Source organism: Epargyreus clarus, unplaced genomic scaffold (genome assembly GCF_041222505.1).
Source record: "Epargyreus clarus isolate Ecla_fem2 unplaced genomic scaffold, WU_Ecla_fem_2.2 ptg000033l, whole genome shotgun sequence".
Classification (NCBI taxonomy): domain Eukaryota; kingdom Metazoa; phylum Arthropoda; class Insecta; order Lepidoptera; family Hesperiidae; genus Epargyreus; species Epargyreus clarus.
The window spans coordinates 2,909,588-2,936,451 of NW_027332238.1; the positions used below are offsets into that span (position 1 = coordinate 2,909,588).

General features: G+C 38.2%; 1 protein-coding gene and 1 non-coding gene across 2 annotated transcripts; one reads left to right on the top strand and one right to left on the bottom strand.

Annotated features, from left to right (window-relative positions):
- Nucleotides 1-8,780: 8,780 nt before the first annotated feature.
- Uba4 (Ubiquitin-like activating enzyme 4) lies at nt 8,781-26,253 on the bottom strand. The gene is made up of 11 exons (XM_073090979.1): nt 25,923-26,253; nt 24,548-24,651; nt 23,045-23,178; nt 22,485-22,605; nt 21,673-21,823; nt 20,475-20,561; nt 19,981-20,095; nt 18,920-19,030; nt 17,843-17,949; nt 10,539-10,806; nt 8,781-9,085 (listed from the first exon to the last, which is right to left on the bottom strand). Exons 1-11 carry the CDS (start codon nt 26,022-26,024, stop codon nt 8,931-8,933), a joined length of 1,455 nt encoding a protein of 484 aa, XP_072947080.1. The 5' UTR covers nt 26,025-26,253; the 3' UTR covers nt 8,781-8,930.
- TRNAE-CUC (transfer RNA glutamic acid (anticodon CUC)) lies at nt 12,730-12,801 on the top strand. Its single transcript has one exon. It is a non-coding gene; the product is annotated as a tRNA-Glu (tRNA).
- Nucleotides 26,254-26,864: the final 611 nt, after the last annotated feature.

Here is a 26,864-nt window from a genome sequence, read left to right on the forward strand (position 1 = left end):
GAATCATAGAACGATTTCATTCGACGTTATTAGAGCATTTACGTATATTACGACTTAGACAAAAGGACGAACCGACAATTAATCAGATGCCTTATGCGATATTAGCATATAATAGTTCAGTACACAGCTTTACTAAATGCAGACCCCACGACATAATAAGAGGACATTTTGACCCTAGAGACCCACTGGACATTGACATTACCGAGCACTTAATGCAACAGTATATCTTAACTCATCGTGAACAAATGAAGACTGTATACGACTTGATAAACGAGTCTACCACAGCTGACCGTAACCAATTAATGAATAACCGAAATAAGAACCGCGAACCCGAAATAGAATACTCACCTGACCAACAAGTATTTATTAAAAACCCATTAGCTAATAGACAGAAACTAGCACCACGATATACACAGGATACCGTCCTTGCCGACCTCCCTATTCACATATATACCTCAAAAAAGAAAGGACCCATCGCTAAATCCCGCCTTAAACGTGCGCCTAAGAAACCCAAATAAAATTGTTACAGGTTTCGACTGGTACTGTTAGCTCACCTGACGATGGCGCTCGAGATAAGACTGGAACCACTTGACAATGGACCTGGACTACTACCCTTTAACCTTGGACAAACTAAAATTATTACCCATTACCATTCTTTTGTACAGTATATACAGCTCTCAGACTTGGAAAACCAACTTAACTCTATTGACAACCAATTGAACTATTTTAAGACTGAATTAGACAACAACACCCTACCCATATATGAACTTCAAATTGACTATTTGACCTCCAAACTTATAAAGATAAGATCCCAACTAAAAAGCTTAGAACCTAACCGCACAAAAAGAGGTATTTTCGATGGATTAGGATCATTAATTAAGAGTGTAACTGGTAACTTGGATCATTCGGATGCCGAAAAATATAACAGCGCAATAGAAATATTAGAGAATAACGAGCAAAGATTGTTATCTGAGTTCAATAATCATGTTAGCCTTAATAAAGCCTGGATGGTTCAACATTCACAATTGATTGACATCTTAGTGGAGAACCAACAGAAGTTAAATGAAACATTTAAATTACTTTTAGATAAAAATTACATTTACGAAGTTAAGTATGCCAAATTTGCACAACTCTTAGCTATTATCAGTGAAAACGCTGAGGATTTATATTTAGAAATAATTAAACTAGAAAATATTTTAGCATTTATTCGTGCATCGAGCACTCATCATAGTATGATAAGTATAGATAACTTAGAACATATGTTAACTAAACTTAGGAAAATTTATAGTAGTAATGAGATATTAGATGCTGATTTAAGAGAGTATTATAACGTCATTAAACCTGGTAGTTATTTCGTTGATAAACGATTAGTATTAATATTTAAATTTCCGATTATATCCCCGGACACTTACGAATTATTTCGCCTTTCCATCGTTCCTAACAAGTTCTTACAAACCTTTTTACCTCCGTATCCTTTCATGGCAACCGATGGAAAAGCATTCATGTACATGGAGGCTGAATGCCCGAAGTTCGGTCACCACCTTCTCTGTGAAGAAAATATTAACCATCCCTTAAGAGAGCACACTGATTGTATCCAGAGCATCATTACGCACCAGCTGATAGATAAATCCTGCAGTCCTACAAAAATTACAGTCACCAAGGAGGCCATGGAGCAGTTGGACGGACAACACTACACTCTTTTCTTCCCACAACCTACGAAAGTGGATTTAAAGTGTGGCCGTGAAGAATACTTATCTCTTTCTGGAAGTTATCTCGCCACTATTCCATATGAATATTCCCTGCGTACAGAATCTATCACAATCATTAACATCAACGATGAAGTAAAAGGACAGCCACTGAAAATTACGGAGATCCCCAATCATCACATTTCCGTAGACGATAGTAATATGAACCAAATAACTCTTAACTCCGTCAACCTGAAAAGTCTACATAAATTAGAAGACAGGATATTTCTTCAGAAGCCACTCACCTTGGACAACACAAATTCTTCACTATACCATACGACGCTACCCTTCTACACTATTATATTTGGGGTACTCACAGTCACCGCAGTTATAATAATTCGCCGCTATGTGAACCGCACTACCGCTACCTCTGAAAAGAAACCAGAACCCAAAAAGGACGAGGCTCACACCTATGCTACTCCTGAAGGATCCAGAACCCAGGAGGCCGTACCAGCAACATTTTCGGTCAAGGTACTCAAATAGTTGCTGCTCTGGGGGTGGAGGTGTTACATGCGCGACCTAGATGAAGACCGCCGACGCTGCAGCGCGTGTTAACTCCACGCGCGCCCTCAATTTAGATGTAGCTGACGCGACATCAGCATTTAATAATTTTCATTTGAATTATAATTAGAATTATTTGTCATTATATAGCTGGATCTCACATCGACCACTATAATCTTAAATTGTAATTTAATTAGTTTAATAAATTAGTTTAAAGTAACTTTGGTTTTTTTTGAGTCCTCCGGCTGTCGTTAACGTAATTCGCTCAAAAACTACTGAACCGATTTTTAAAATTCCTTCACCATTCGAAAGCTCCATTGTCCACGAGTAACATAGGCTATATTTTATATTAAATATATTTGTTAAATAGATTTTGAGGCGGTACAAATTTTGCCGGCTCACCTAGTACATAAATAAACATAACATTAATAGTGAGCGCAGCTTCTCCCGCGTTTAAAAAAAATAACATGACATACATATATTAACTGAAGATGTGTACCTTCATTGGAATGACAGTGGCGCCATCTGTCGAAAATTGGTCATACCAACTCAGAAACCTTCGTGGGCTCATGCACGCAACTTTGCTAAAGATCACATGATCAAATGCATAGTTTACGATTCTATAAAGGACATACAGACAAACATTCATTTATATATCAACAATATTGCTAAGGTAGCCTAAATTCTCATTTTTATTTTTACGAAATGTCTACGGAATTTTCTCAAAAACTATCAATAGCTTTTTTGATATTGTAATTTGATAAAGTAGTAATCAAAGTTGTAATTACAAATCATAACTAATTAATAAAGCGGCCGAAATATCCTCTGTGATTTCTAAACTTATCTGCTATGAAATTTAGAAAAATGTGAATTTACTTATATGGTGTTATTGTATGTAGGCAATTTACTAACAATAAGGATGTAAGTTGTATTAAGAAATTAATTATCACTTGCTAAACGGTGAAGGAAAACATCGTGAGGAAACCTGCATACCTGAGAGATTTATAAAATAAAAAAAAAATAAAAAAATAAAAAATCTCTAAAGTATGTGAAGTCTACCAATACGCACTTGGCCAGCGCGGTGTACTATGGCCTAATCCTTCTCATTATGAGAGGAGACCCGTGCCCAGCAGTGGGACAGTAATGGGTTGTTGAAGAAGAAGAAGAAGGTTGTAAGGTAAATAAAAAACACAATTTTGCTTTATTGTATATTTGGTAGACACATAGAAACGTTAAAAATACTACACTACTTTTACTTATTATGACATTGATTATCATGTTATAAACTAACAGACACTTGTCTTACATTTTTATTGAAGTTATACTTCTTTTTGCGCGAGTAAAAAATCAGATAAAATTTCATTTTAGGGCGAAACGAAAATGGCGCTCATCCATGTAACACAATTTATTCGATTGTAATCAGCGCCATCTAGTTTAAAAAATTAATGATTGCACGCGGCGATGGTATCGTCAGAATCATAGAAAAGAAAATCAAGTAGAAGTGGTAAGTACGAGCAAATGTATCGGAACCGTTGTCCCCAAACTCACACTTGCGCTTTTCTTGTTACATATAACACTACTAAAGTAAATATCATTTTATTGGTCATTTATAGTTAACTCGAAAGTATTCTAAAATATACAGAATGAATATGTAAAAACAACTTAGGCGCATATAATATTAAGGTTTATTTTGCTACAACACATAAAAGCATTTACGTCATTTAGTATTTGAAAATGTAGTTCCGCTACTTGACCATAGATGGCAGTGATTGGGCTTAATGCAATTATAGCCCTAAGCACCTTAAACTTACGGACCAAACTTGCGTAATATTTCTCCTAATGGAATAGTGACAAAAGAGTTTATTTACGATAAAATTATCGATACTCATCGATTTACTGTGAGCTATGAATGTAGAATAGAATTAAAATTAAACAAGGATTAATTATTAAAAAGTAAAATAAAAACATAAGTATTACATAGGTAGGTTATGTGTCATGAACGTAGGTTACGTAAATAAAAGTCCTAAAAATGAATGCACGAAACGAAAATGTTCCCGAAAGTAGACCGATGCTGTTGAAAAGGGAAGCTTAAGATTTTGTTACATATATAGAGTAACAGATGAAGTTTTTAGCTATTTAAGCTGCCGCAGATTTTAAATTTGTTTTAAAAATATATTATAAAAAATAGTTAGGTTAAAATGTTCAAGACTCTAAATACTACGTACTACGTAGTTAACGTATTTTTGTACATAGATATATTTTGTAAATGATATAAAGTAAATATATAAATGTTAAACATTTAGTAATTGTTCGCATCCTTAACAATTATATAGCATCGGTCTATTTCTCCTTACTAGTAGCACTCATAAATCCAAGCCATCGAAAAATAATGAGATATGTCATGAGAGATATGATATGTGAGTACACCTCAGCTATGTGAGTTATAGCTATTACGTAGTAGGTATTACGATACTTTTTGCCGCAAGAACCTAATTTTAGATTTATATATTTTATTTTCTAAATATAATATTTTACCTTTATAATAATGTATATTGTAAAATATCGATAAGAAAATTATACTTGCCCCCATCACTTATTGAGTAGCGTGGATTCTTCTAGACGTTTTGGTATGGTGGAATAAATTAAAAATGAACTTTATTTGAAAGCATTAAGGAGCATTGATTTTAGCGTGACTATGTGGAAATTATTTTTAAATTTGATATTTTTAAGATTTTAGGAAATATAAAATAAAATTGTACTCAGTGATGGTACGAAACACCTCCATTTTTAATTGTCTTCTTTCTGCTATCATTTTTACATTCCAAAATAGCATAATATGTCTTAATAATTTATTTTATAAAATTTGACAATCATCTGTCTCGAACCGACGCTCAAACATGAGTAGACTCGTTTGAAGGCAAATGAGAGTAACAACGCCTAGTAGTGGAAGCCGCGCCACGCCTACTTTGCACTTCCACTTGTTTTTTCTGTTCCATGGTCAGAATATAATATTTCATGAATGATCAACGATATACATAGATGGCGGTAGTGCAACACTTTTTAATATATTTCAACATTTTTGGAAACTAAAATTAGTTAACTGTTAGTTTTATGTAACTTAATTCATATTAAACTGAATATTTATTTATAATATTCGCTTTCGTTTATTGATTTTTGTTTAGTTGAAAATAATTTGAATGCATAAATAATATATTAAAATTACGCTAAAGAAGTGTAACTTCTCAGTGCGTACTTTAGTATAGTGCGCGTAAAACTGCTAGTCCGCTCTGAATATAGAAATGAATCGCGTCGTCATAGCAAATTGTATGACTACACCTGCTCGCAACAACTTCAGAGCGGACTAGCAGTTTGGCGCGGACTAAACACATACATTTTACGTCTACGTTATTATAAACTAGAATCTATGGATCTCAGATATACAGACATCAATGAATAAATATTGTTTGTAGATGATAAAAGTTGATACATAGTACATTCTAAACACAATACCACGTCCACACACTTGCCAAACATCGACAAACAGTCACAAATCAAAACGTGTGGATAGAGCATTTGACTTGATTTGTGTTGCAGCCGATACAATGGAGTCAGTCCGTTTTTTTAAGCAAATCAAAGAGTATTTGCCGCGAGCGAGACGCGTCCACACGTTTGTGTTTTTTTATAATATAGGAGTAGCAGACGAGAATGCAATCTACCTGATGGTAAACTACTGCAGATAGGATTAAATTCCTACCTGGGGTCACCGCTACTTTTAAGGACTATGCTGGAACGCCTCGGAATACTCCTTACCACACTTTAAACCAGAACACAGCGGCGCTACACTGCTGTTATAACAGAAATAGGTGTGGCGGTGGTGCCGGAGTCGAACCACAGAGGGTGCTACCACCTTTTATTTGTAGAGCTTTGCGGCAAGTGACAAGCGTGTAGATGCAGCATTCGATATACATCCTTACATTTATATATTTTTATATATAGACGATTATATTTGACACAAAATATATATTTTAAGATTAAAAATACGCTTAATATAAAACGACTAGTTTTTATTCATAAAAATAAAATATTACATAATCACTACTTGTTATACTTTTAAAAAGATTTTCAAATTTATATTTCTTATTACGAAATACGATCATCGAACCAGGGGGGTTACTACCATCTCTTAAAACAATATTATTTTAAAATCATATTTTTACTTTTTTTGCAGGAAATTTAACTTTTCAAGCAAAATATGACAATTTCTGTTGGTTTTATACAATGGATAAGCGAAAATTTGATAAGGGTTTAAGTTTGTTCAACTGTGTATGACGGAATATTTTACTGTTTTAAGGAGGAAATAAAGCTTTCCTGAACTATGATGGTTTTTAAAAGATGGTGGTAGGCCCCCTGTCGTTTTCGTGTGACGATCACAGCTTCCCTTAACTCCCTAACATGCATGTATTTTCAAAATATCTGCGAATAATCTAAACTGAATTAGACGAAATACCTTTTGACTCCACTGCGGAGGGTAATGTTTTGAGCGTATGTATGTATGTCTCATTCTTTGTCACGCTGCAGCACAAACGGCTTGACGGATTAACGTATGAGGTGTCGTTGGATTCGTCTAAATTGTGGGACGTAGACTATATTTTTTGTCATGTTATTGTTTTTATTATTACCACGCTTTTATTAGCTTGACCTGTATGTATGTATGCAACGGAATCTTTGAACTCGATTTTTACCCACTTTGAGCGGTCCGATTAATTTAAAATTTTGAACACTCATCAAGAACCGATGACAATACACGATTTTAATAATTTTGTCCCGTTGTCCTCATCGGGATCGTCAGGACAATGATTAGCGCGTGGTTTTTAGTTTTTTAACTATAATTATAAAATAAAAGTTAGGTATGATAGTGGAGCAAGCTGGGCCACGATATTTCTATGTCGTAAGTATGAGATTATTATAGTAAAAATCTAAAGTAATGTCCTCAAATTGGAACGATATATTCTTACATCCTAAGATATCATGGGGCCATACTGTACTGTAGGCATATTATAGTTAAAATATAAATAGTTACCTAACCTTATATATTATACTAGAAAAGTTGAGACACAATCTAGTATTGCGATGGGGAAACGTGGCCCACACTGCTCCACTGGGGATAATGGCTGATTAGAAATCTAATCATATAGAATCGAGCAGTGTGGGCCACGCTGTGCCACCGCAGAGCACACGGTCACAAAAAAACACACAAAAAAACAGAAACATATATTAAAATGTGTCTCAGACACGTCTTAGGCTCAATTTACATTGCCGCGGAATGGAATGGAAGCTAATTTTTGCAAACAAATTCTGCATAGTATAATGAACTTTATGTCAATTGTGGAACGTACAAACTAAATACGTGCCAAAAAAAGTTGCGCGTCTTCCGGAGAATCTTCGCGCATTCTCGAGAATTCCCTAAACAACTGTCGGCGCCGTCTGTGGATTTTGTCACAATTGACATAAAGCTAATTATGCTATGCAGAATTTGTTTGCAAAAATTAGCTTCCATTCCATTCCGCGGCAATGTAAATTGAGCCTTACAGCATAGGAAGGTTTGGCCCACGCTGCCCCAACGGAGTTAACAACGTGGGGAATCGAGGGCCACGATATGTTCGGACTTCAAAGATAACCAATGTTACCTCTACACTACAAGAAAACAAAATAGTCAGTCGATTACTGTGCATCCTACATGGGGGTGCATGGGCCACATTGCCGCAACTTTAAAAAAAATTGTGAAGATTATTCATATGCGCTTAAGAAATAGCATATTTTTATGACATAGGGAAGGAAAGGACAAAAACAAAGTACCGAAATTCATTGTTATGTGTTTAAAAAAGATATACATAGTTGTTTATACACTGGGGAGTCGTGGGCCACGCTGCTCCAGCCATATAAAAAAACACGAAAACATCAAAATAAATCGCAACGCGTCGTAAACACTATATATTTTGACAAAATTGGGAGTCGTGGGCCACGCTGCCCAGTTATACCAAAAAAAAAACAAAACACCAAAACGTGTCTTCGAAACGTCATATATTATAATTTCAAGGTCAATTTTTTCATCATGGTGCACCGTGGGCCACGCTGCCCCAGCTATTTAAAAAAAGTCAAGAAAACATCGAAATACATCGAAAAACATCGAAACGCATTTAATAGCCGACACACTACAGTGCATTTAATACACCGCGGTGCACCGTGGGCCACGCTGCCCCAGTTACAGAAAGAACATACTCTTATATTACGGGGAACCATGGGCCACGCTGTTCCAACTAGTAATTTTGACAAGATGGGGAATCTTAGGCCACACTGCCCCAGCCATGACAAAAAAGACTAAATTTAGGAATAACAATAGAAAACAATATATTTCGACACACACTGGGGCAACGTGGGCCACGCTGTCCCAGTCATACAAAAAAAAAACAAAACAAAACACAAAAACAATTTATATAAACGACATATAATTTCAAGATCATTAAACCTATCAATTTTGTCAAGATGGAGCACCGTGGGCCACGCAGCCCCAGCTGTAAAAAAATCCAAAATACATAATAATACGTTTCATAAAAGTGATTTTTAATAACAAAAGAATCAACGTTGTTTGTAGCATGGTGCACCGTGGGCCTCACTGCCCAGCGCTCAGTACACGGGGAAGTAGTGGTCGACGTGTCGCGCCCACTCGTGCAGGCCGCCGCGCAGCTCCTTTACCTTGCCGATGTGCTGCGCACCCACCGCGTCTATCACTGTCGTGGCCGCGATTTGGGAGTCGTTGCCGCGGCGGCACATGAATATTACTGTAAAAAAAAATATATCATCAACATCATAAACTCGGCCACTTGATTGAGGGGTCCGAGGTTCAAATGTCAGGCACGAAATTCTGATTTTTCAAAGTTATGTACGTATCCGCGACGGCACATGAATATTACTGTAAAAAAATCATCATCATCATCATAAACTTGATTGAAGAGTCCGAGGTTCAAAACTCAAGCACGAAATTCTGATTTTTCAAAGTTATGTGCGTATTAGAAATTAATTATCACTTTTTTGTTCGACTCCGGCGGCACCACCGCCACACCTATTTCTGCCTAATAACAGCAGTGTTAGGCGCTGCTGTGTTCCGGTTTGAAGGGTGTGGTAAGGGAGAGATACTTTTCCGAGGCGTTCCAGTTTAGTCCTCAGGGGTAGCGGCGCATCTGTGGCCGACCTCAGGTAGGAATATCTAATCCCATCTGGGGTTGATTACAGATGTCCATGGGCGGCAGTAGCCACTTACCATCAGGTGGACTGCATGCTCGTCTGCTACTCCTATATTATTATAAAATAATAATAATAATAGAAACTTGCTTAAACGGTGAAGGAAAACAGCGTGAGGAAACCTGCATACCAACAAAATTATCCTAATCCTTCCCATTCTGAAAGACAGACGATGCAGACGGCATGCAGTCCACCTGGTGTAAAGTAGCTACTGTCACTCTTGGACATCTACAATCAACCCTAGACAAAACCAGATCCCCACCTGATCGACTACAGATGCGCGGCTACCCATGAGGTCTGAGCGGGAACGCCTCGAACACACACGAGCCTGCTTACACCACTACATAAGTATGTCTCTTACCACACTTTAAACCGGAACACAGCAGCGCTACACTGCTGTTATAACAGAAATAGGTGTGGCGGTGGTGCCGACGGAGTCGAAACACTAAGGGTTCTACCACCTTCAAAGCGGCGAGCTGAGATCAATTTGATTAACAAAGAACCAATTTTTGGGCCAAAAAGGTCAATTATTTTAATCGATCTCCAGTAATGGATCGATTCAGCGAATCGATCTTTCTTACTAGAAAATCGAAAGTCGATCTTTTCAAAGTTGGTTGAATGTGTAATAGATATTTTTGCTGACGGATACGTATTTCAGTGCTTGTTTGGCATCACCTTTTTCTTTTTTAACACGCTTTTATTAGCTTGGGTTGTATGTATGTATGTATGTACGTAACAGTAACGGAATCTTTGAACCCGATTTCTATCCACTTTGAACGTTAAGTTTAATTCAAAATTTTGAAAAGTTATGAAAAACCAATGACAATACACGATTTTAATAATTATTTTAGCTATCTTCGCCCAATTTATCTGCAAAAAACCGAAATTGATTTTGGGAGAATCGGTTCTTTGGGCCTCGACTTTTTTCACTTCGATACGATTCAACAATCAATCTTCCCATCTCTACTTCAAAACTACACAGAACTAACTTACCATCATTATTGCGCGCGCGTACCATCTCCAGCAGACTCTCCAGCTTCTCCCCAGAGAGCTCATTAATGGGATAGTTAACAGACCCATCAATGGAGCACATCTTATATTCCTCCGCACTTCGCACATCCACCAACAGAGGGTGTGTGTTCTTGTCCTTCCGCTTCTTCCTCTTCTCGTAGCCCATTTGGCGCTGGTGTTGGTTCAAGAAGATGGCCAGGTCCTGGGCTGAGATCCTCTGCTCGTCCGGCAGAAGTTTCAGTTCGAATTCCTGAAAAAATATAAAAAGAAATGTGGTTTTATATAATCTTATATATAAAATTCTCGAGTCACAATGTTAGTTACCGTACTCCTCCGAAACGGCTTTACCGATTTTTACAAAATTTTATATGCATATTCAGTAGGTTAGAGAATCGGCTACTATCTATTTTTCATACCCCTAAGTGATAAGGGTTGTTCACCGTTAACATTTTTTTATTCATATGGCAACACAACGTTTGCCGGGTCAGCTAGTAATAAATATAATTGGCCAAGTGCAAGTCGAACTCGTGTTCGGAGGGTTCCGTGTCACCCATGTTCATTTTTTTTATTTTCAGTATTTGTAATTATAGCAGCCATTTAATTAAATGCATTTGGAAAATGAATCCTTCTCATTCTGAGAGGAGACCCGTGCCCAGCAGTGGGATATTGTAGGGTTGATCATGAAACCCTAACCAATACGCACTTGGTCAGCGCGGTGGACTATGGCCTAATCCTCATTCTGAGAGGAGACCCGTGCCCAGCAGTGGGATATTGTTGGCTTGATCATGAAACCCTAACCAATACGCACTTGGTCAGCGCGGTGGACTATGGCCTAATCCTCATTCTGAGAGGAGACCCGTGCCCAGCAGTGGGACAGTGATGGACAAATATAATATCCGTTAATTAAAACAAAAAAACAATTAAAATATAATTTATTTGTTTAATAATTATAAATATCACATCACACAATTAAAATGTAGGTGTTGGTGTAGGTGGTGGTGGGATGATCAGGTGTTTAAATAACTCAAGTCCAAATTCACGAACGCACAATTTTTATTACACCACAGTACACCATACAAAAATACAGAAGGGGAAGCAGAGCGAGAAAGATGCAGAAAGATAAAAAGTTCGGCATACACATACACACAAGCATAAAGTCCAAAAATTAAGCGAGGCACTAATATAATTTGCAAAGCGGCGCGAAAAATAAGTGGCGCGGTGTAGCCGTATATCGATGCGGGACCGACTGGTCGTTCCGACGCGGCGCGCGCGCGGACGGCCGATCGGGAGGGATCGCCTGCGCTCGGCGCCGGTCGGCCATACCGTAAGCGATAAAGCCACTATATAAAATTGGAATCGGTTGTCCAACTTTTACATACAAATTTTTTAAGACATTTTTATTTTTAATTTTTATTCTTAATATTTTAACATTGCTCTTTTAATTTATTGTTTTAGTTATTATTTTACATAATTATTTTTGTTGTAAATATTTTTATTCCAATTAATTTTTTACATTTATTTTTACTCTTATTTTATTTTTACATTTATTTTTATTATATTTTAATTTTTACATTTATTTTTATTATACTTTTATTTTAAACAACTACATTTTAAAGTAGGGCCGCTACAAAAACAAAACATTTTTTATATTCTACAATCACAGTACATTTACTGATTTAAGATTATTATCTTATACAATGGGACATCGTGGTCGATGTATGCTCCATACATTTTTTATAATATAGGAGTAGCAGACGAGCATGCAGGCCACCTGATGGTAAGTGGTTACATCCGTATGGACATATGTATTTTTATTTTCTTTTGTGAGATTTATTTAAAAAATTTCAAGTTGTGTGTGTGCGGTAATAAAGACACGTTAATTTATCCATTTATTTTATAAATTGAACAATTCTAATGCTTATTATAATTACAATATATATGTATAAATGTATATAAACATATTTATATAATGTAAATTGACTTATATATTCACTTCTGGTATGGTCCACGAAAACTGCTAGTCCGCTCTGAATATAGAAATGAATCGCGTCGTCATAGCAAATTGTATGACTACACCTGTTCGCAACAACTTCAGAGCGGACTAGCAGTTTTGCGCGGACTATAAGTACCCATTTGTGTGAAGTGAACATGAAATTGAATACTGTTACCATTATCCGATATGGTCTAGTGGCTAGGATACCTGGCTCTCACCCAGGAGGCTCGGGTTCGATTCCCGGTATCGGAATTCGGTATTGCCGTCGTTTGTTTTATGTTCCGTAAAATATATTTTCATAATATACTCTTTTGTCATTTTAGGTTTTTTATTATTGTTTGATACATTTATTTATAAAGTTATGTTTTTTAAATAAATTGTGTATAAAATATTCCTTCAATTCCCTTCTTTCTTTTTGGGATTTTTATTCAATTTTGTTTCTTACAATATTTTAAAAATATCAAATTTTTCAAAATATATATTTTTTTTTCATTTTAATATTTGTTATTATAGCAGCCATAGAAAGAAATATATTGTGAAAATTTTAACTGTCTACCTATTAGGGTTCATAGTAGTTAATAGAAAAATCGAAAAACGTCGAAAAATAGTGGTTTATTGTATGAGGACTCCCATTTAATTTTAAGTTTTTATTTTTAGTCATAGATTAGTGAAGATTACTCACTCCTAACAAGAAAATGTACCCAGTTTTGAGAATAAAATAGCTGCGTAAAAAAGTTTTGCCACGTCTCCGTGCTAAAATATCCCTAAAATATTTGAAATAATTATTTATTTATTATGTAAATTCATGTAAATTACGCAGTATTAGTTATTTATTCGTAAATTTTCTTAAAAAAATGTGTTTATTTGTCAAAAATTCAAAAAAAGAACTTACGATAATAAGCCGTTTGTGGCTTCATTCAATTTCAAGGCGGCGAAGTATCTTTACTAATCTATGGTTTTAGTATTTGATGTTATAACGACCACCGTTATACATATTATGTAAAAATTTCAAGTGTCTATCTATTACGGTTTAGGAGATAGAGCCCTGTGACAGATGGACAGACAGCGGAGGCTTAGTAATAGGGTTTTTACCTTTTACGTACAGAACCCTAAAAACGGGACTCTATTATTAAGACTTCGCTGTCTGTCCGTCTGTCACAGGGCTATATCTCCGGAACCGTAATAGATAGACACATGACATATTTACAGAGGATGCATACCGATGGCCGCTATAACTACAAATACTAAAAATAAAATAAAGTTGAATATAAAAGGGGGGCTTCATACAACAAACCGGCATTTTTACGCATTTTTCGATCTAACTGTTAATCCGTTCTAGGAAGAGAAGTGATTTTTTTACAATCCATTTACTATAACTGCTATTATCTTATATATAAAAACCTCGTGTCACAATGTTAGTTACCGTACTCCTCCGAAACGGCTTTACCGATTTTCACCAAATTTTATATACATATTCAGTAGGTCTGAGAATCGGCTACTATCTATTTTTCATATCCCTAAGTGATAAGGGTTGTTCATCCTTAACATTTTTTTTGTTTATATGACAACACAACGTTTGCCGGGTCAGCTAGTAATAAATACAAATAAGAACACTAAAACATAACGTCACGTAACGTCACGTGGTACGAAAACCTCCATGTCCTATTTCTGCCTCATAACAGCAGTGTTAGGCGCTGCTGTGTTCCGGTTTGAAGGGTGTGGTAAGGGAGACAGACTTTTCCGAGGCGTTCCTTAGTCCTCAAGGGTAGCGGCGCATCTGTGGCCGACCTCAGGTAGGAATATCTAATCCTATCTGGGGTTGATTATAGATGTCCATGGGCGGCAGTAGCCACTTACCATCAGGTGGACTGCATGCTAGTCTGCTACTCGTGTTATAAAAAAAAAACGTGGTACGTGGTACGAAAGCCTCCACGTGCGAGTTAGACTCGTACTTGGCGAATTACCCTTTGACTACAGAACCCTAAAAAACTATGACGTCACCATTGACTAAAATAGCACTCATTAGTAACGTTAAAATCATTAAGATTCCTATCACAGTCCTGTTTCCCATCACTATTGACATTATGCTGGGTCGCTATATCGCACACATCACTATCGTTCTTCGGTTTGAAGATCCTTATATTTTTCGCTGCGGCAACTTTTGAGAAAGTTTTTCTAGAAGCCGGCACTATATTACTTAATTTCATGTCCAGAACATATTTATTGTATAATTGATACAAATTCTTTACATTATCTATGTTTATGTATTCTATGTTGTCTGTGGCACGACAAATGTCACATTTTGGCGGGAGTTTCGGTAGATTATCTATGTACGTGTTGACGTTTAGTGCTTTTATCGGTTTTTTTGTTGCTTTCGGTTTATTTTCTCTTACCAGCCAGCACCTCACCATTGCTTCTTTTATTCCTAACGTATTTAAGAACATAACACGACATACAGGAAGTCTATTTTCTTTTATATACAGATGGTAGACTTTAGAATCGCCTTTTCTAGAAATTTCTCCTTTATGACTTAACCTTCTACGCTTAGGTGGCCTAGAATCGACCAATCTTCTCACATAATCTTTCTTCCCTCTCCAGTCCAATTCATTCCAGAAGTAACAAAACACTTCTGTTCTGTTCTCTTCTGTGATCTCCGAGCAGAACCTAGAAGTTCCCTTCGCACAGAACTCCGATGTACAGGGTGGTCCTATTTTCCGTTCAGATTTTGGAACATCCTGTATCCATTTCTTCTTATGTTCCTCTGTGTGTGATCGGAAACCGAAGTAGCTCTGACCCGTCATACGCTTCATCTTCTCTTCTTTTCTACGCTGCGATTTTAAGCGTGCTTCCTCTTTCTTCTGAAAAAAAAAGGAATAAAATTAGATTTTTTTTTCTAATTATTGTCTTATAAAATAACTATACAGTGTGTTCATAAAGAGAAAAACAAATTTACATTAAAACATGATTTTTCAACAAAAAACTTTAAAACAACGCTTAAGATAACTAAAAAAAATAATAATAAATTATAAAAATTATATCCAACACCGCGAATGTCACAATAACACGAACGAAAGAAAAAACTACAAAAATATTAAAAATAAAAAATAATGAAAATTTCTAAATTTAATTAATATTATGTACAAAATTATTCCAATTATAATATAGAAAATCATGACTTACCTCACTTTTTGCGACATTCGCAGTTTTGAAATAGATACACTCTTCACTCACTTGATCAAATTTCGATATAATTTATGTATTTTATGTTATTCTGCTAAATTTGTTAAAAATATTATTTTTTTATATTTATTTAAATATTATGATTTATTTAGGTTGAGGTTTAAAGATCTTTATTTCTCATAGAATACATTTGTCACTTACATGAGAACAATAACTGATAATTAAGTACAAAAAATTAATAATTTAATGATTTATTTTACGTTTTTTATTAACAAATTTGACGTTTAACAATATTTTAAAGATAAATACGTTATAGACACATATATTTTTAACACAACCGATATATTTTCTATTTAACTGTGGCGACTCTCCGCTGCCCGTGAGATGGCGCCACGAGTATTCTGAATCACGCTATCGAAGTTTTCTCAACATCTTGTACATATACAAGTACCGAACTGACTGTCGGAGCACGGCCACTACACGGGCATGATCACCTGAAGCTGGTAGAACCTTTTGTGGTTCGACTCCGGCGGCACCACCGCCACACCTATTTCTGCCTAATAACAGCAGTGTTAGGCGCTGCTGTGTTCCGGTTTGAAGGGTGTGGTAAGGGAGACATACTCTTCCGAGGCGTTCCAGCTTAGTCCTCAGGGGTAGCAGCGCATCTGTGGCCGACCTCAGGTAGGAATATCTAATCCTATCTGAGGTTGATTACAGATGTCCATGGGCGGCAGTAGCCACTTACCATCAGGTGGACTGCATGCTCGTCTGCTACTCCTATATTATAAAAAAAAAACCTAATCCACACAGGAAGATCTCCCTTTGCCAAATGACTAGAAAGTATTTTTAAATAAACGTTTTAGTAGTTCAAAATGGCGCTCACATTGGACACGCTGTTTATGTGGGATCCGATATATTTCAATATTAAGTTCCTACGAGAACTTTGTCATATATCACTACTTCGCAAAATTGAATCCTTATACGCCACAATATGGTGGAATAATACAGGGTGTGTTTTTATTTTCAAAACACGTCATTCGATTCCCGGCTAGAAAAAAAGTTAAAAACGAATGACGCAGTTTTAGTTTTTATCAAAATCGGCCTCGTAACTCTTTTCAGCAGTTTTTGCTAATCCTTATAACTATAAGGACAACTTTTAACTATAACTATATCATAACTTAATTGTTCATGTTTTCATGGTTGTTTCATTATTACCATGCTCAGTCAGCATTATAATGGTTGCGTATGGTTCGATTTGTTCCATAGAAATTAAAAATACAGACTAATATATAAACGTTGTTCATGCCTATAATTGGCACTCATACGAACCTTATATTATTAATACTACTATAGTGTACTTCTAAGTACTATATAATGTATTGTGTGTGTTGCTGTTGGCATGTAAATAAATAAATAAATAAATAACTTATAACTTATTATAACTATAATTTATACCCTATAACTTAAGCTAAACTTCGGATTTGGTCCTGAAAGCCCATTTGAAAAATTCACCCTGTATAAGATACTAATAACAAAAAACAAACAATTTTTTCGTCTGCCTGTCTGTCTGTATGTTTGTTCCGACTTATTTCAAAAACGGCTGGCTGGTCCGCTTTTAATGGAATTTTCACGAGCAGTTAGATAATATTATAAGGAGGAACATAGGCTACTTCTATTTTAGAAAAACAATTAGGGTTCCGCACAAAAAATAAAACCAATTAAATTTCACGAGTATTTGTACTTTTAAAAACTTGAAAACAAATTTTTAAACTTTTATTTTCACTTTTTAAAAGCGTGTGAACCAGTGGTTTCACAACTATATGATAGAAGCTAGATGCAGAGCTTTTGAAGATGGTAGAACCCTGTGGTTCAACCCCGGCGGCACCACCGTCACACCTATTTTTGTTGTAACAGCAGTGTAACGCTGCTGTGTTCTGGTTTGAAGGGTAGTCATCAGGGGTTGCGCGCATCTATGGCCGACCTCAGGTAAGAATCTAATCTTATCTTAGGTTGATAACAGATGTCCCTACGGCAGTAGCTTACCATCAGGTGGACTGTATGCTCGTCTGCTACTCCTATATAAAAAACAACTCTGACAAAAGATGATGCTCACCTCCTCCCGCTTCTGCTCGCTGCAGAAGTTGTCATAGTCCATCAGTTCCATGAAGTTGTCAGTCGTAGAACAAGACCGGCATTCGGGGTTGCGCGGCCGGAGTTTCACTGCAATGGCAAATGAACAACAAGTTGGTATAGTCCGCGTAAAACTGCTAGTCCGCTCTGAATATAGAAATGAATCGCGTCGCCATAGCAAATTGTATGACTACACCTGCTCGCAACTTCAGAGCGGACTAGCAGTTTGACGCGGACTATATGTATTATGTTTTGACAAGAAGTTAGACTTCTTTGGACAAAATCAAGGTTTAAATAAGTTAAATATATGTTATGTACGCAATTGAAGTTGTATTTTTTGTATAAGATAGAAATAGCAAAAGCTAATTTGATGGTAAGTGGCTACTGCCGCCCGTGGACATCTGCAATCAACCTCAGATAGGTTTAGAGTCCTACCTGAGATCGGCCACAGATACGTTTCTACCCTTAAAGAACAAATTGGAATGCCTCGGACATCTCCGCCTTACCACACCCTTCAAAACACAGCAACGCCACACTGCTGTTATAATAGAAATAGGTATGGCGGTGGTGCCGGAGTCAAAATAACTCAAACTATTTAACTCAATTGGCCGACAAATACAATTACTACTAGAAATTATAAAATTGCGATCTTTGGTAGGCATAGATCGATTTTTAATAACGTAAGTCCACATGGGGGTCCGAGGTTCAAATGCCAGCAGTTTTTAAACATGCCAAAACCTCTGATTTTTCAAATTTATGTGCGATTAGAAATTAATTATAAGTGATAATTAATTTCTTAAACGGCTTAAAACGGTGAAGGAAAACATAGCGAGGTAACCTGCATACCTGAGACATTTATATAAAAAAAAATCTCAAAGGTATGTGAAGTCTACCAATACGCACTTGTCCAGCGCGGTGGACTATGGCCTAATCCTTCTCACTCTGAGAGACCCGTGCCCAGCAGCGGGACAGTAATGGGTTGATGACGAAGACCACACCAGCAATAACAATAATAAACCCCAGTTGTAGACAGACTTGCCCAGCAGTGGCCAAAACTCACCGGTCCTGAAGCTCATATCCTCTGCATCGAAGATCAGCATCCTGCCCACCATCAGCTTCTCGTATGGGTAGCCCATGACCACCTTGAGCGCCTCCATAGCTTGCAGGCATCCTGAAATAGACATGATGACAAATTTTGATTTTAGCGTTTCAGACAAGATGGCCGACTACAGTATTTTATACTTTTATTTTATTGAAAATATAATAAACTAGCTGACCCGGCAAACGTTGTGTTGCCATATAAATAAAAAAATGTTAAGGGTGAACAACCCTTATCACTTACGGGTTTGAAAAATAGATGGAATATTTGAAACTGCGATGGTAGCGAAGTCTGTCGAATCCAATGTGAAACATTCCAAAAATTAATTCCTTCCTAAGTAGTTTAGTAAGTTAGTTGGATTAGTAGTATTTAAAAATTACTTCCTAAGTAGTTGTTGATTTTGGACTAAATTGTGAATCTAAACCATTCTCAAGTCCCCTTGAACACACACAACAAATTTCATCAAAATCAGTCCAGTCGTTTAGGAGGAGTTCAGTTACACACGCACATAAGAAATATATATATACATAAAGATCTTAAAGTTTTTTTTTAAACTGAGCCATTTTTGAGAATCCTATCAATATATTGTGTTTACTTAAATCATTTATTCTCTGATTTTTTAATACTGTCACCATGCCAATTGTAACATTTATGAAACTAAATGTCGCAAGAGGCACAATGTTAAATATTATATCGTATCCATAGATTAGGTGTGGAGAAGGTGGTAGAACCCTTTCTGGTTCGACTCCGGCGGCACCACCGCCACACCTATTTCTACCTAATAACAGCAGTGTTAGGCGCTGCTGTGTTCCGTTTTGAATGGTGTGGTAAAAGAAACAGACTTTTCCGAGGCGTTCCAGCTTAGTCCTCAGGGGTAGCGGCGCATCTGTGGCCGACCTCAGGTAGGAATATCTAATCCTATCTAGGATTGATTACAGTTGTCCATGGGTGACAGTAGCCACTTACCATCAGGTGGACTGCATGCTCGTCTGCTACTCCTATATTATAAAAAAATCCCTTACCGATCATCCCCGGGACGGGTCCAGCCACCCCGTTGGCGGAGCAGGAGCCCACCGCCTCCAGCGGCGGGGGCGTCGGGAACACACAGCGGTAGCACGGACCCCTGTACGACAGGTCCTGGGAGAACCAACACCATGCATATTAGATCCTTTTAATATTGATCATTCATTACTTATTTACTGGTAGTTATAGCCTAGTGGTTAAGAAACTCGGCCTCTCGATCGAGGGGTCCGAGGTTCAAATCCTAGGCACGCACCTCTGATTTACGCACTTGTCCAGCGCGGTGGACTATGGCCTAATCCTTCTCATTCTGAGAGGAGACCCGTGCCCAGCGTTCCAGCTCAGTCCTCAGTCGTAGCGGCGCATATGTGACCAACTTCTAGTAGGAATATCTAATCCTATCTGAGGTTGATTATAGATGTCCATATGGCAGTGACTTACCATCAGGTGAACTGGACATTTCCTATTTCCATAACATAATTAAGTAATGTCTTACCTTTTCATTTTTATTGTTTTCAGCTCTATAAGAGTATACCGTCAGCTGCCCCTCCATCTTGAGCGCACTCCCAGATACCAAAACAGTCTGAAATATAAAAATATTTGCATTATTTCTACATGTACATTTTGAAAGTGGTAGAACCCTTTGTGGTTCGACTCCGGCGGCACCACCGCCGCACCTATTTCTACCTAATAACAGCAGTGTTAGGCGCTGCTGTGTTCCGGTTTGAAGGGTGTGGTAAGGGAGACGGACTTTTCCGAGGCGTTCCAGCTTAGTCCTCAGGGGTAGCGTCGCATCTGTGGCCGACCTCAGGTAAGAATATCTAATCCTATCTGGGATTGATTACAGATGTCCATGGGCGGCAGTAGCCACTTACCATCAGGTGGACTGCATGCTCGTCTGCTATTCCTATATTATTAAAAAAAATGTATGTCATCATTATGAATTGTTAATTATTGTCCCACTGTTGGGCACGGGTCTACGCACAGAATGAGTGATCTTTGTAGTATTGTTTTCATAATCATTAAAGTATGTTAAACTTTACTTGATCTTATCGCTATTGTTATTATAATCCGCGCCAAACTGCTAGTCCGCTCTGAAGTTGTTGCGAGTAGGTGTAGTCATACAATCTGTTATGACGACGCGACTCATTTCTATATTCAAAGTGGACTAGCAGTTTGACGCGGACTATATTTAGTTACGTCGATCCATTGTTGCCCATGCTGGTCCATCATTCCTATCATAGTCCGCACCCAATTATTAACCACGCTGAACCATCATCAACCACATCGTCCTATGATCAGTAAGTATCTCATCATCAGCCACGCTATTCCAGTATCGTCCACGCTGTCCCATCCCTAACTACCTTGCCCCATCTGTCTTTATCATCATCATTATGAACTTTACTAGTCCAGCCTAGTCCACACTGTCTATTTATCGTCCACGCTGGCCCATCGCCGACCATTTTTCCTCCTCACCACCACCCCACCCTCAGCCCCACCCCAGGTACCGCGTGGCCACGTTGTCGCTGCAGTCCAGCACCATCACGTCCTACACCAGCCTGGGCCACGCTGCCCCAGCCTCACCTTGGCGAGCGCGCACGCGTCGCCCAGCAGGTACCGCGTGGCCACGTTGTCGCTGCAGTCCAGCACCATCACGTCCTACACCAGCCTGGGCCACGCTGCCCCAGCCTCACCTTGGCGAGCGCGCACGCGTCGCCCAGCAGGTACCGCGTGGCCACGTTGTCGCTGCAGTCCAGCACCACGTTGCACCGCGCCACCAGACCCATCACGTTTTCGGTGGTCAGCGTACGGTGGTAGGGCGTTATATTGATTCTAGAGTTAATTCTGGAAAGAACAAACAAAAATTTAAATAATTAAAGTTCAAAAAACTAAAAAACACGCTTTTATGATAAAATCAACTAAAAAGTAGAAAATATTTTTTATAGATTTAAAGATATACTCGTATTTCAGAACATTTGAGTAGGGAAATAACATTATTATTTTCTAAACTAAAAATCACGCCTTATTGAAACTAAAAAGCAATAATTATTTGCAATCTAGTAACTTGCGATCTTTCTCTAAGGCGCTTGAACTATCTCGAAAATCGTTAATGCTGAGGATGTTGATAAGAACAATGGTACAAAATTATTAAAATCTTGTATTGTCATCGGTTTTTGATAATTCTTCAAAATTTTCAAATTTCAAATTAAACTGAACGTTCAAAGTGGATAGAAATCGGGCTCAAAGATTCCGTTACTGTTACGTACATACATACATATGTACATACAACCCAAGCTAATAAAAGCGTGTTAAAAAAAGCAGTGTGTATCCTTTACGCACATATTAGACACGCTGCTTACATCTTTATCCAACGAAATATATTGAGCGCCGACTTCAGAAATATGTACTAAAGCAACATTTATTTCAATTATTTTTAATTTGTAGTGACATAGAAGTCGGTTGTATTTGTTTGTTAATTTTTTCTTACATGATTTTTCATACATACTTCCTCAAACTCTCCGTAGCCGACATAGACTTATTGGTGTCCAAGTCCTCCTCTGTATGAAGAATCTGTCGATGTAGATTGGATACAGCGACCCTGTCATGGTCGACGAGGACTATGTCACCTGGAAATAAAACATCAGAGCTAAGAGAGCTTGGAAGACGGTAGAACCCATTGTGGTTCGACTCCAGCGGCACCACCGCCACACCTACTTCTGTTATGACAGCAGTGTTAAGCCCTGCTGTGTTCTGGCTTAAAGGGTAAGGGAGACATACTTTTTTGAGGCGTTCCAGCTTAGTCCTCAGGAGTAGCGGCGCATCTGTGGCCGACCGCAGGTAGGAATATGTAATCCTATCTGGGGTTCATTAGAGATTTTCATGAGCTTTTGATATCCCGGAGTCTTTTACGCAGCGCCGAGGACGGCCACCAGGGGGGTTTTAGTGCGGTAAGAATCCCACATAACTCTGTGTCGCTCCCACGGCATTGGGTACCTTTCGACGGTTTTCCCCTCGAGAATAGAGAAAAAAAGGTTGTGTATTAATAATAATAATGTACCTACTTACCAATACCAGCTGCGGCGAGGTACGCCGCAGCCGGACACCCCAGCCCCCCCACACCCACCACCGCCACCCTCGAAGCGCAGATCCTCTCCTGGCCCTGGATGCCGATCTCCGGCAGCAGGATCTGACGGCTGTACCTGTAATAGTCCAAAGGAGCAGTTAAAAAGTGGTAGAATAATAAGAGGATTATTAATTTCATCTAAAAGATATAATAAATGAAGGGATGGTAGTGCAATAAAAATTAAAGTGGTTTTACGATGTCGATCTCCCGCTAATCGTCAACAGATGGCACCACGAGTATTCTGAATCACGCTATCGAAGTTTTCTAAACATCTTGTACATATACAAGCTGGGAATAGAGACTGTCAGAGGCGCTTCTCGGGCACGATCACTTAGCCCACAGGGAGATCTCCCGCTGCCAATTTAGGAAGAAGATATAGTACACGCCAAACAGCTAGTCCGCTCTGAATATAGAAACGAGTCGCGTCACAATTGCAAATTCTAGATATTAGCGGGACGAAGACAGCGCAAGACCCCGGCATCCTCCGCTCTCCGCTCTCGCTCGCGTAGACATGCTATGGAGTATATGCTTTTTGGTGTGTTCGACCTCTTGGCTCTCTGACTATACCTGCGCGCAACAACTTCAGAGCGGACTAGAAGTTTGGCGCGGACTATACCACCGCCATATACGTTTCTATCTTGAAGCAGTTTATACATAATGTATTTTTCTATCTATCTATCTATCAGCCTGTAAAATCCACTACTGGACATAAGCCTCCCCTAGTCTGCGCCACTCCGACCGGTCTTGAGCCGTCTGCATCTTGCGGTTACCCGCCGTATGCTTCAGGTCATCACGTCCACCTGGTTGGGGGACGTCCTGTACTCCTTTTGCCGAGACGTGGTCTCCATTCCAGGACCTTCATACCCCTCCGGTTATCGGTCCTACGAACTATGTGGCCAGCCCATTGCCACTTCAGCTTACTTATTTTGAGAGCTATGTCCGGATTTCCTCATTCCGAACTCTGTCGCGTAGGGAAATACCGAGCATAGCCAATGTATTTTTAGTACTATAGAATTAGCAAACGAGCATGCAGTCCATCTGATGATAAGTGCCACTGCTACTCATAGATATATGTAATCAACCCCAGTTTGGATTAGAGTCCTACCTAACGTCAGCCACATATGCATAGTAACCACTGACGACTAAGTTGAATCACCTCAGGTAAATATGTCTCCCTTGACAAAACTAATCTCTAAGGTGTGTGAAATCCACTGATCTGCACTTGGCCAAGCATGGACTATGACCTGCTCTTCTTTAACTCTGAGAGGAGACCCATGGCCCACACTAAGATACCCTATGTCGTGGGTGCCATGGACACACAGACAATACATAAACACCCAGACTTAAAACAAAAACCTAAATTCTTCATTTAAATATCTGTCTAGCCGGGGATCGAACCCTGAACCCTGTAGAAGTATGACCGGCACGGAGGCCACTTGACTTACCTCTCAATCGCCCATTTAGGCAGTTTCCCTCGAAGCTTCGTTGAGTGGTTGAAATTCATCTTAAAGGGTAGATCATTTACTGGATCAATATGTTTTCTTTGCGACTGAAAGTTCAATAATATGACTATTACAATCTTTTTTATGATATTGAAGCATGCAGTCCACCTGATGGTAAGTGGCTACTGCCGCCCATGGATATCTGTAATCAACCCCAGATAGGATTAGATATTCCTATCCGAGATCAGCCACAGATGCGCCGCTACCCCTGAGGATCAAGCTGGAATGCCTCAGAAAAGTATGTCTCCCTTACCACACCCTTCAAAACGGAACACAGCCTAACACTGCTGTCATTAGGCAAAAATAGGTGTGGGGGTGGTGCCGCCGGAGTCGAACCACAAAGGGTTCTACCACCTCCAAAAGTATGGTTATATTGGGCAGGTTCTGCCACCACCACTTTTTAGTGTGAAGTTTTGTGTTGACCGACTTACATGAGGGGACAATCTTAATCCTTTCGTGGCAACACATGTGATCGGCGTCAGATAGAGCCTGTTTATATATTGCGGTGTAACGGTTACATTTTGTCAATTTTACAGGACAGCAAAAATAGTCTGACAATTCACCACTCCAAACTTTGCCAACAACTTTTGCAACATTACATTAAAATGGTTCATAATTGAGATTGATTAAGTGATGATATTGTGAACAAACAATATTCTATGATTAAAAACGTATTTTTTGCAAATATGCTATTTTAGGTCTAACAGTTAACATGATAAAACTAATTTAACGGTACTCATAATACGTTATTCTGGTTCAACCGAAAGTGGTTCTTCTGTTATTTCTTTTCTTGTGAAATATTGAATATAGCGTTACGTCATTTTGCTATTTCATAAAGGACTACATTGTGAACCGTTTTGTGAAAAAAATACGTGTGGCACTCGGAGACTGCCGCGGTAAAGCTATTGCATAGCATTTTTTATCAACTTATGCAATTACAATTATATATTTATTTTATTTGTGTAGTATGCAAAAAGTCATTAACCCGTCAACTGGCGTGTGCGCCCTGGGGCGCACAGATCGCTACTAAAAAGTATCACCGATGTGCCGGTCGGAGTGGGGGGTGTTTGGTGTTAGGTCACGCTCAAGGCCCGCGATAGAAGCTATGCAATAGCTAAAAAAAAGGTTTTAGATTTTTTGTAGATACGTTCATCTGACTCTAACACCGCGATATGGAGTACAGATGTCCAAATTTCTCATTTGGTCTAGTAGTTTTGGAGCAAAGTGGTGGTCACAGTCGAATAGACTGTCGCCCGAGTGACCCCATAAGGGTTGCGATTTCTGCGTTTACGTGCGGAATCCTAAAAATAATACTTACATCAGCCCATTTCTTCTTCAAACGAATCAGCTCCTTCTCCTTAGCCAACAACGTATTTCGCAATTCCGCTATTTCTTCCTCCAAAGTATCTATTCGCTCCATTTCGCTCACCAATATCACTTATTTGATATACGTATGTAGAACTTACGCAAATGTATTAGAACCACTACAAATAACTCGAATAGTTATTTAAAGCCACGTAAGAATATTATTGAACGTGTTTTACGCGTAATGTACCAAAAACCCCGGAATAAAACTTGTTTTTATTTTATTATGAATTTTCACAAACACTCGCATGGCACCGTCGATCAATACTGCTTTTTGACATCATTAAATTATTGCCATATGATAGACACAGATTATAAATAATCGATAGAGAAATAATTTGTATGTCGATAAAAAAATATCATTTTTTTTCCTTTCATTGTTTAAATATTCCGCATTTATTTTAAAATATATGTCGTGTTACAAAGTAAATATTTTATGGTACTTAATTAAAGAATACATACATATGTAAGCAACACCGAATGTTAAGGTACTTTTTTTAGAATTAATATTATAAATACTAATGCGAGTTTGTTTGTTTATTTGCTACACTTGCACGCCTAAACTACATAACCGATTATCAAGTTGTACATACGTTGTAAGAAATTCAGAAAAGGACATAGAGTAGGTACCAGTTATTCCGAAAAAGAGTATTCGAGGGATTGACAAAAACCTCTCATCGCGAACGAACCTGCGGGTAAGAGCTAGAATATATGTTATATAATTTCGTTTTTTTTATGTTCGTCTTTTTATAAGACTGATTTAGCACACAAGCATTCAGTCCACCAGCTGGTAAGTGGTCACTGCCGCCCACGAACACGTGTAACCAACTTGATATAGTACCAGGCCCCACTGGGTCCGGGATCTGTGATCGGTACCTGTAGATGGTCGCCTCAT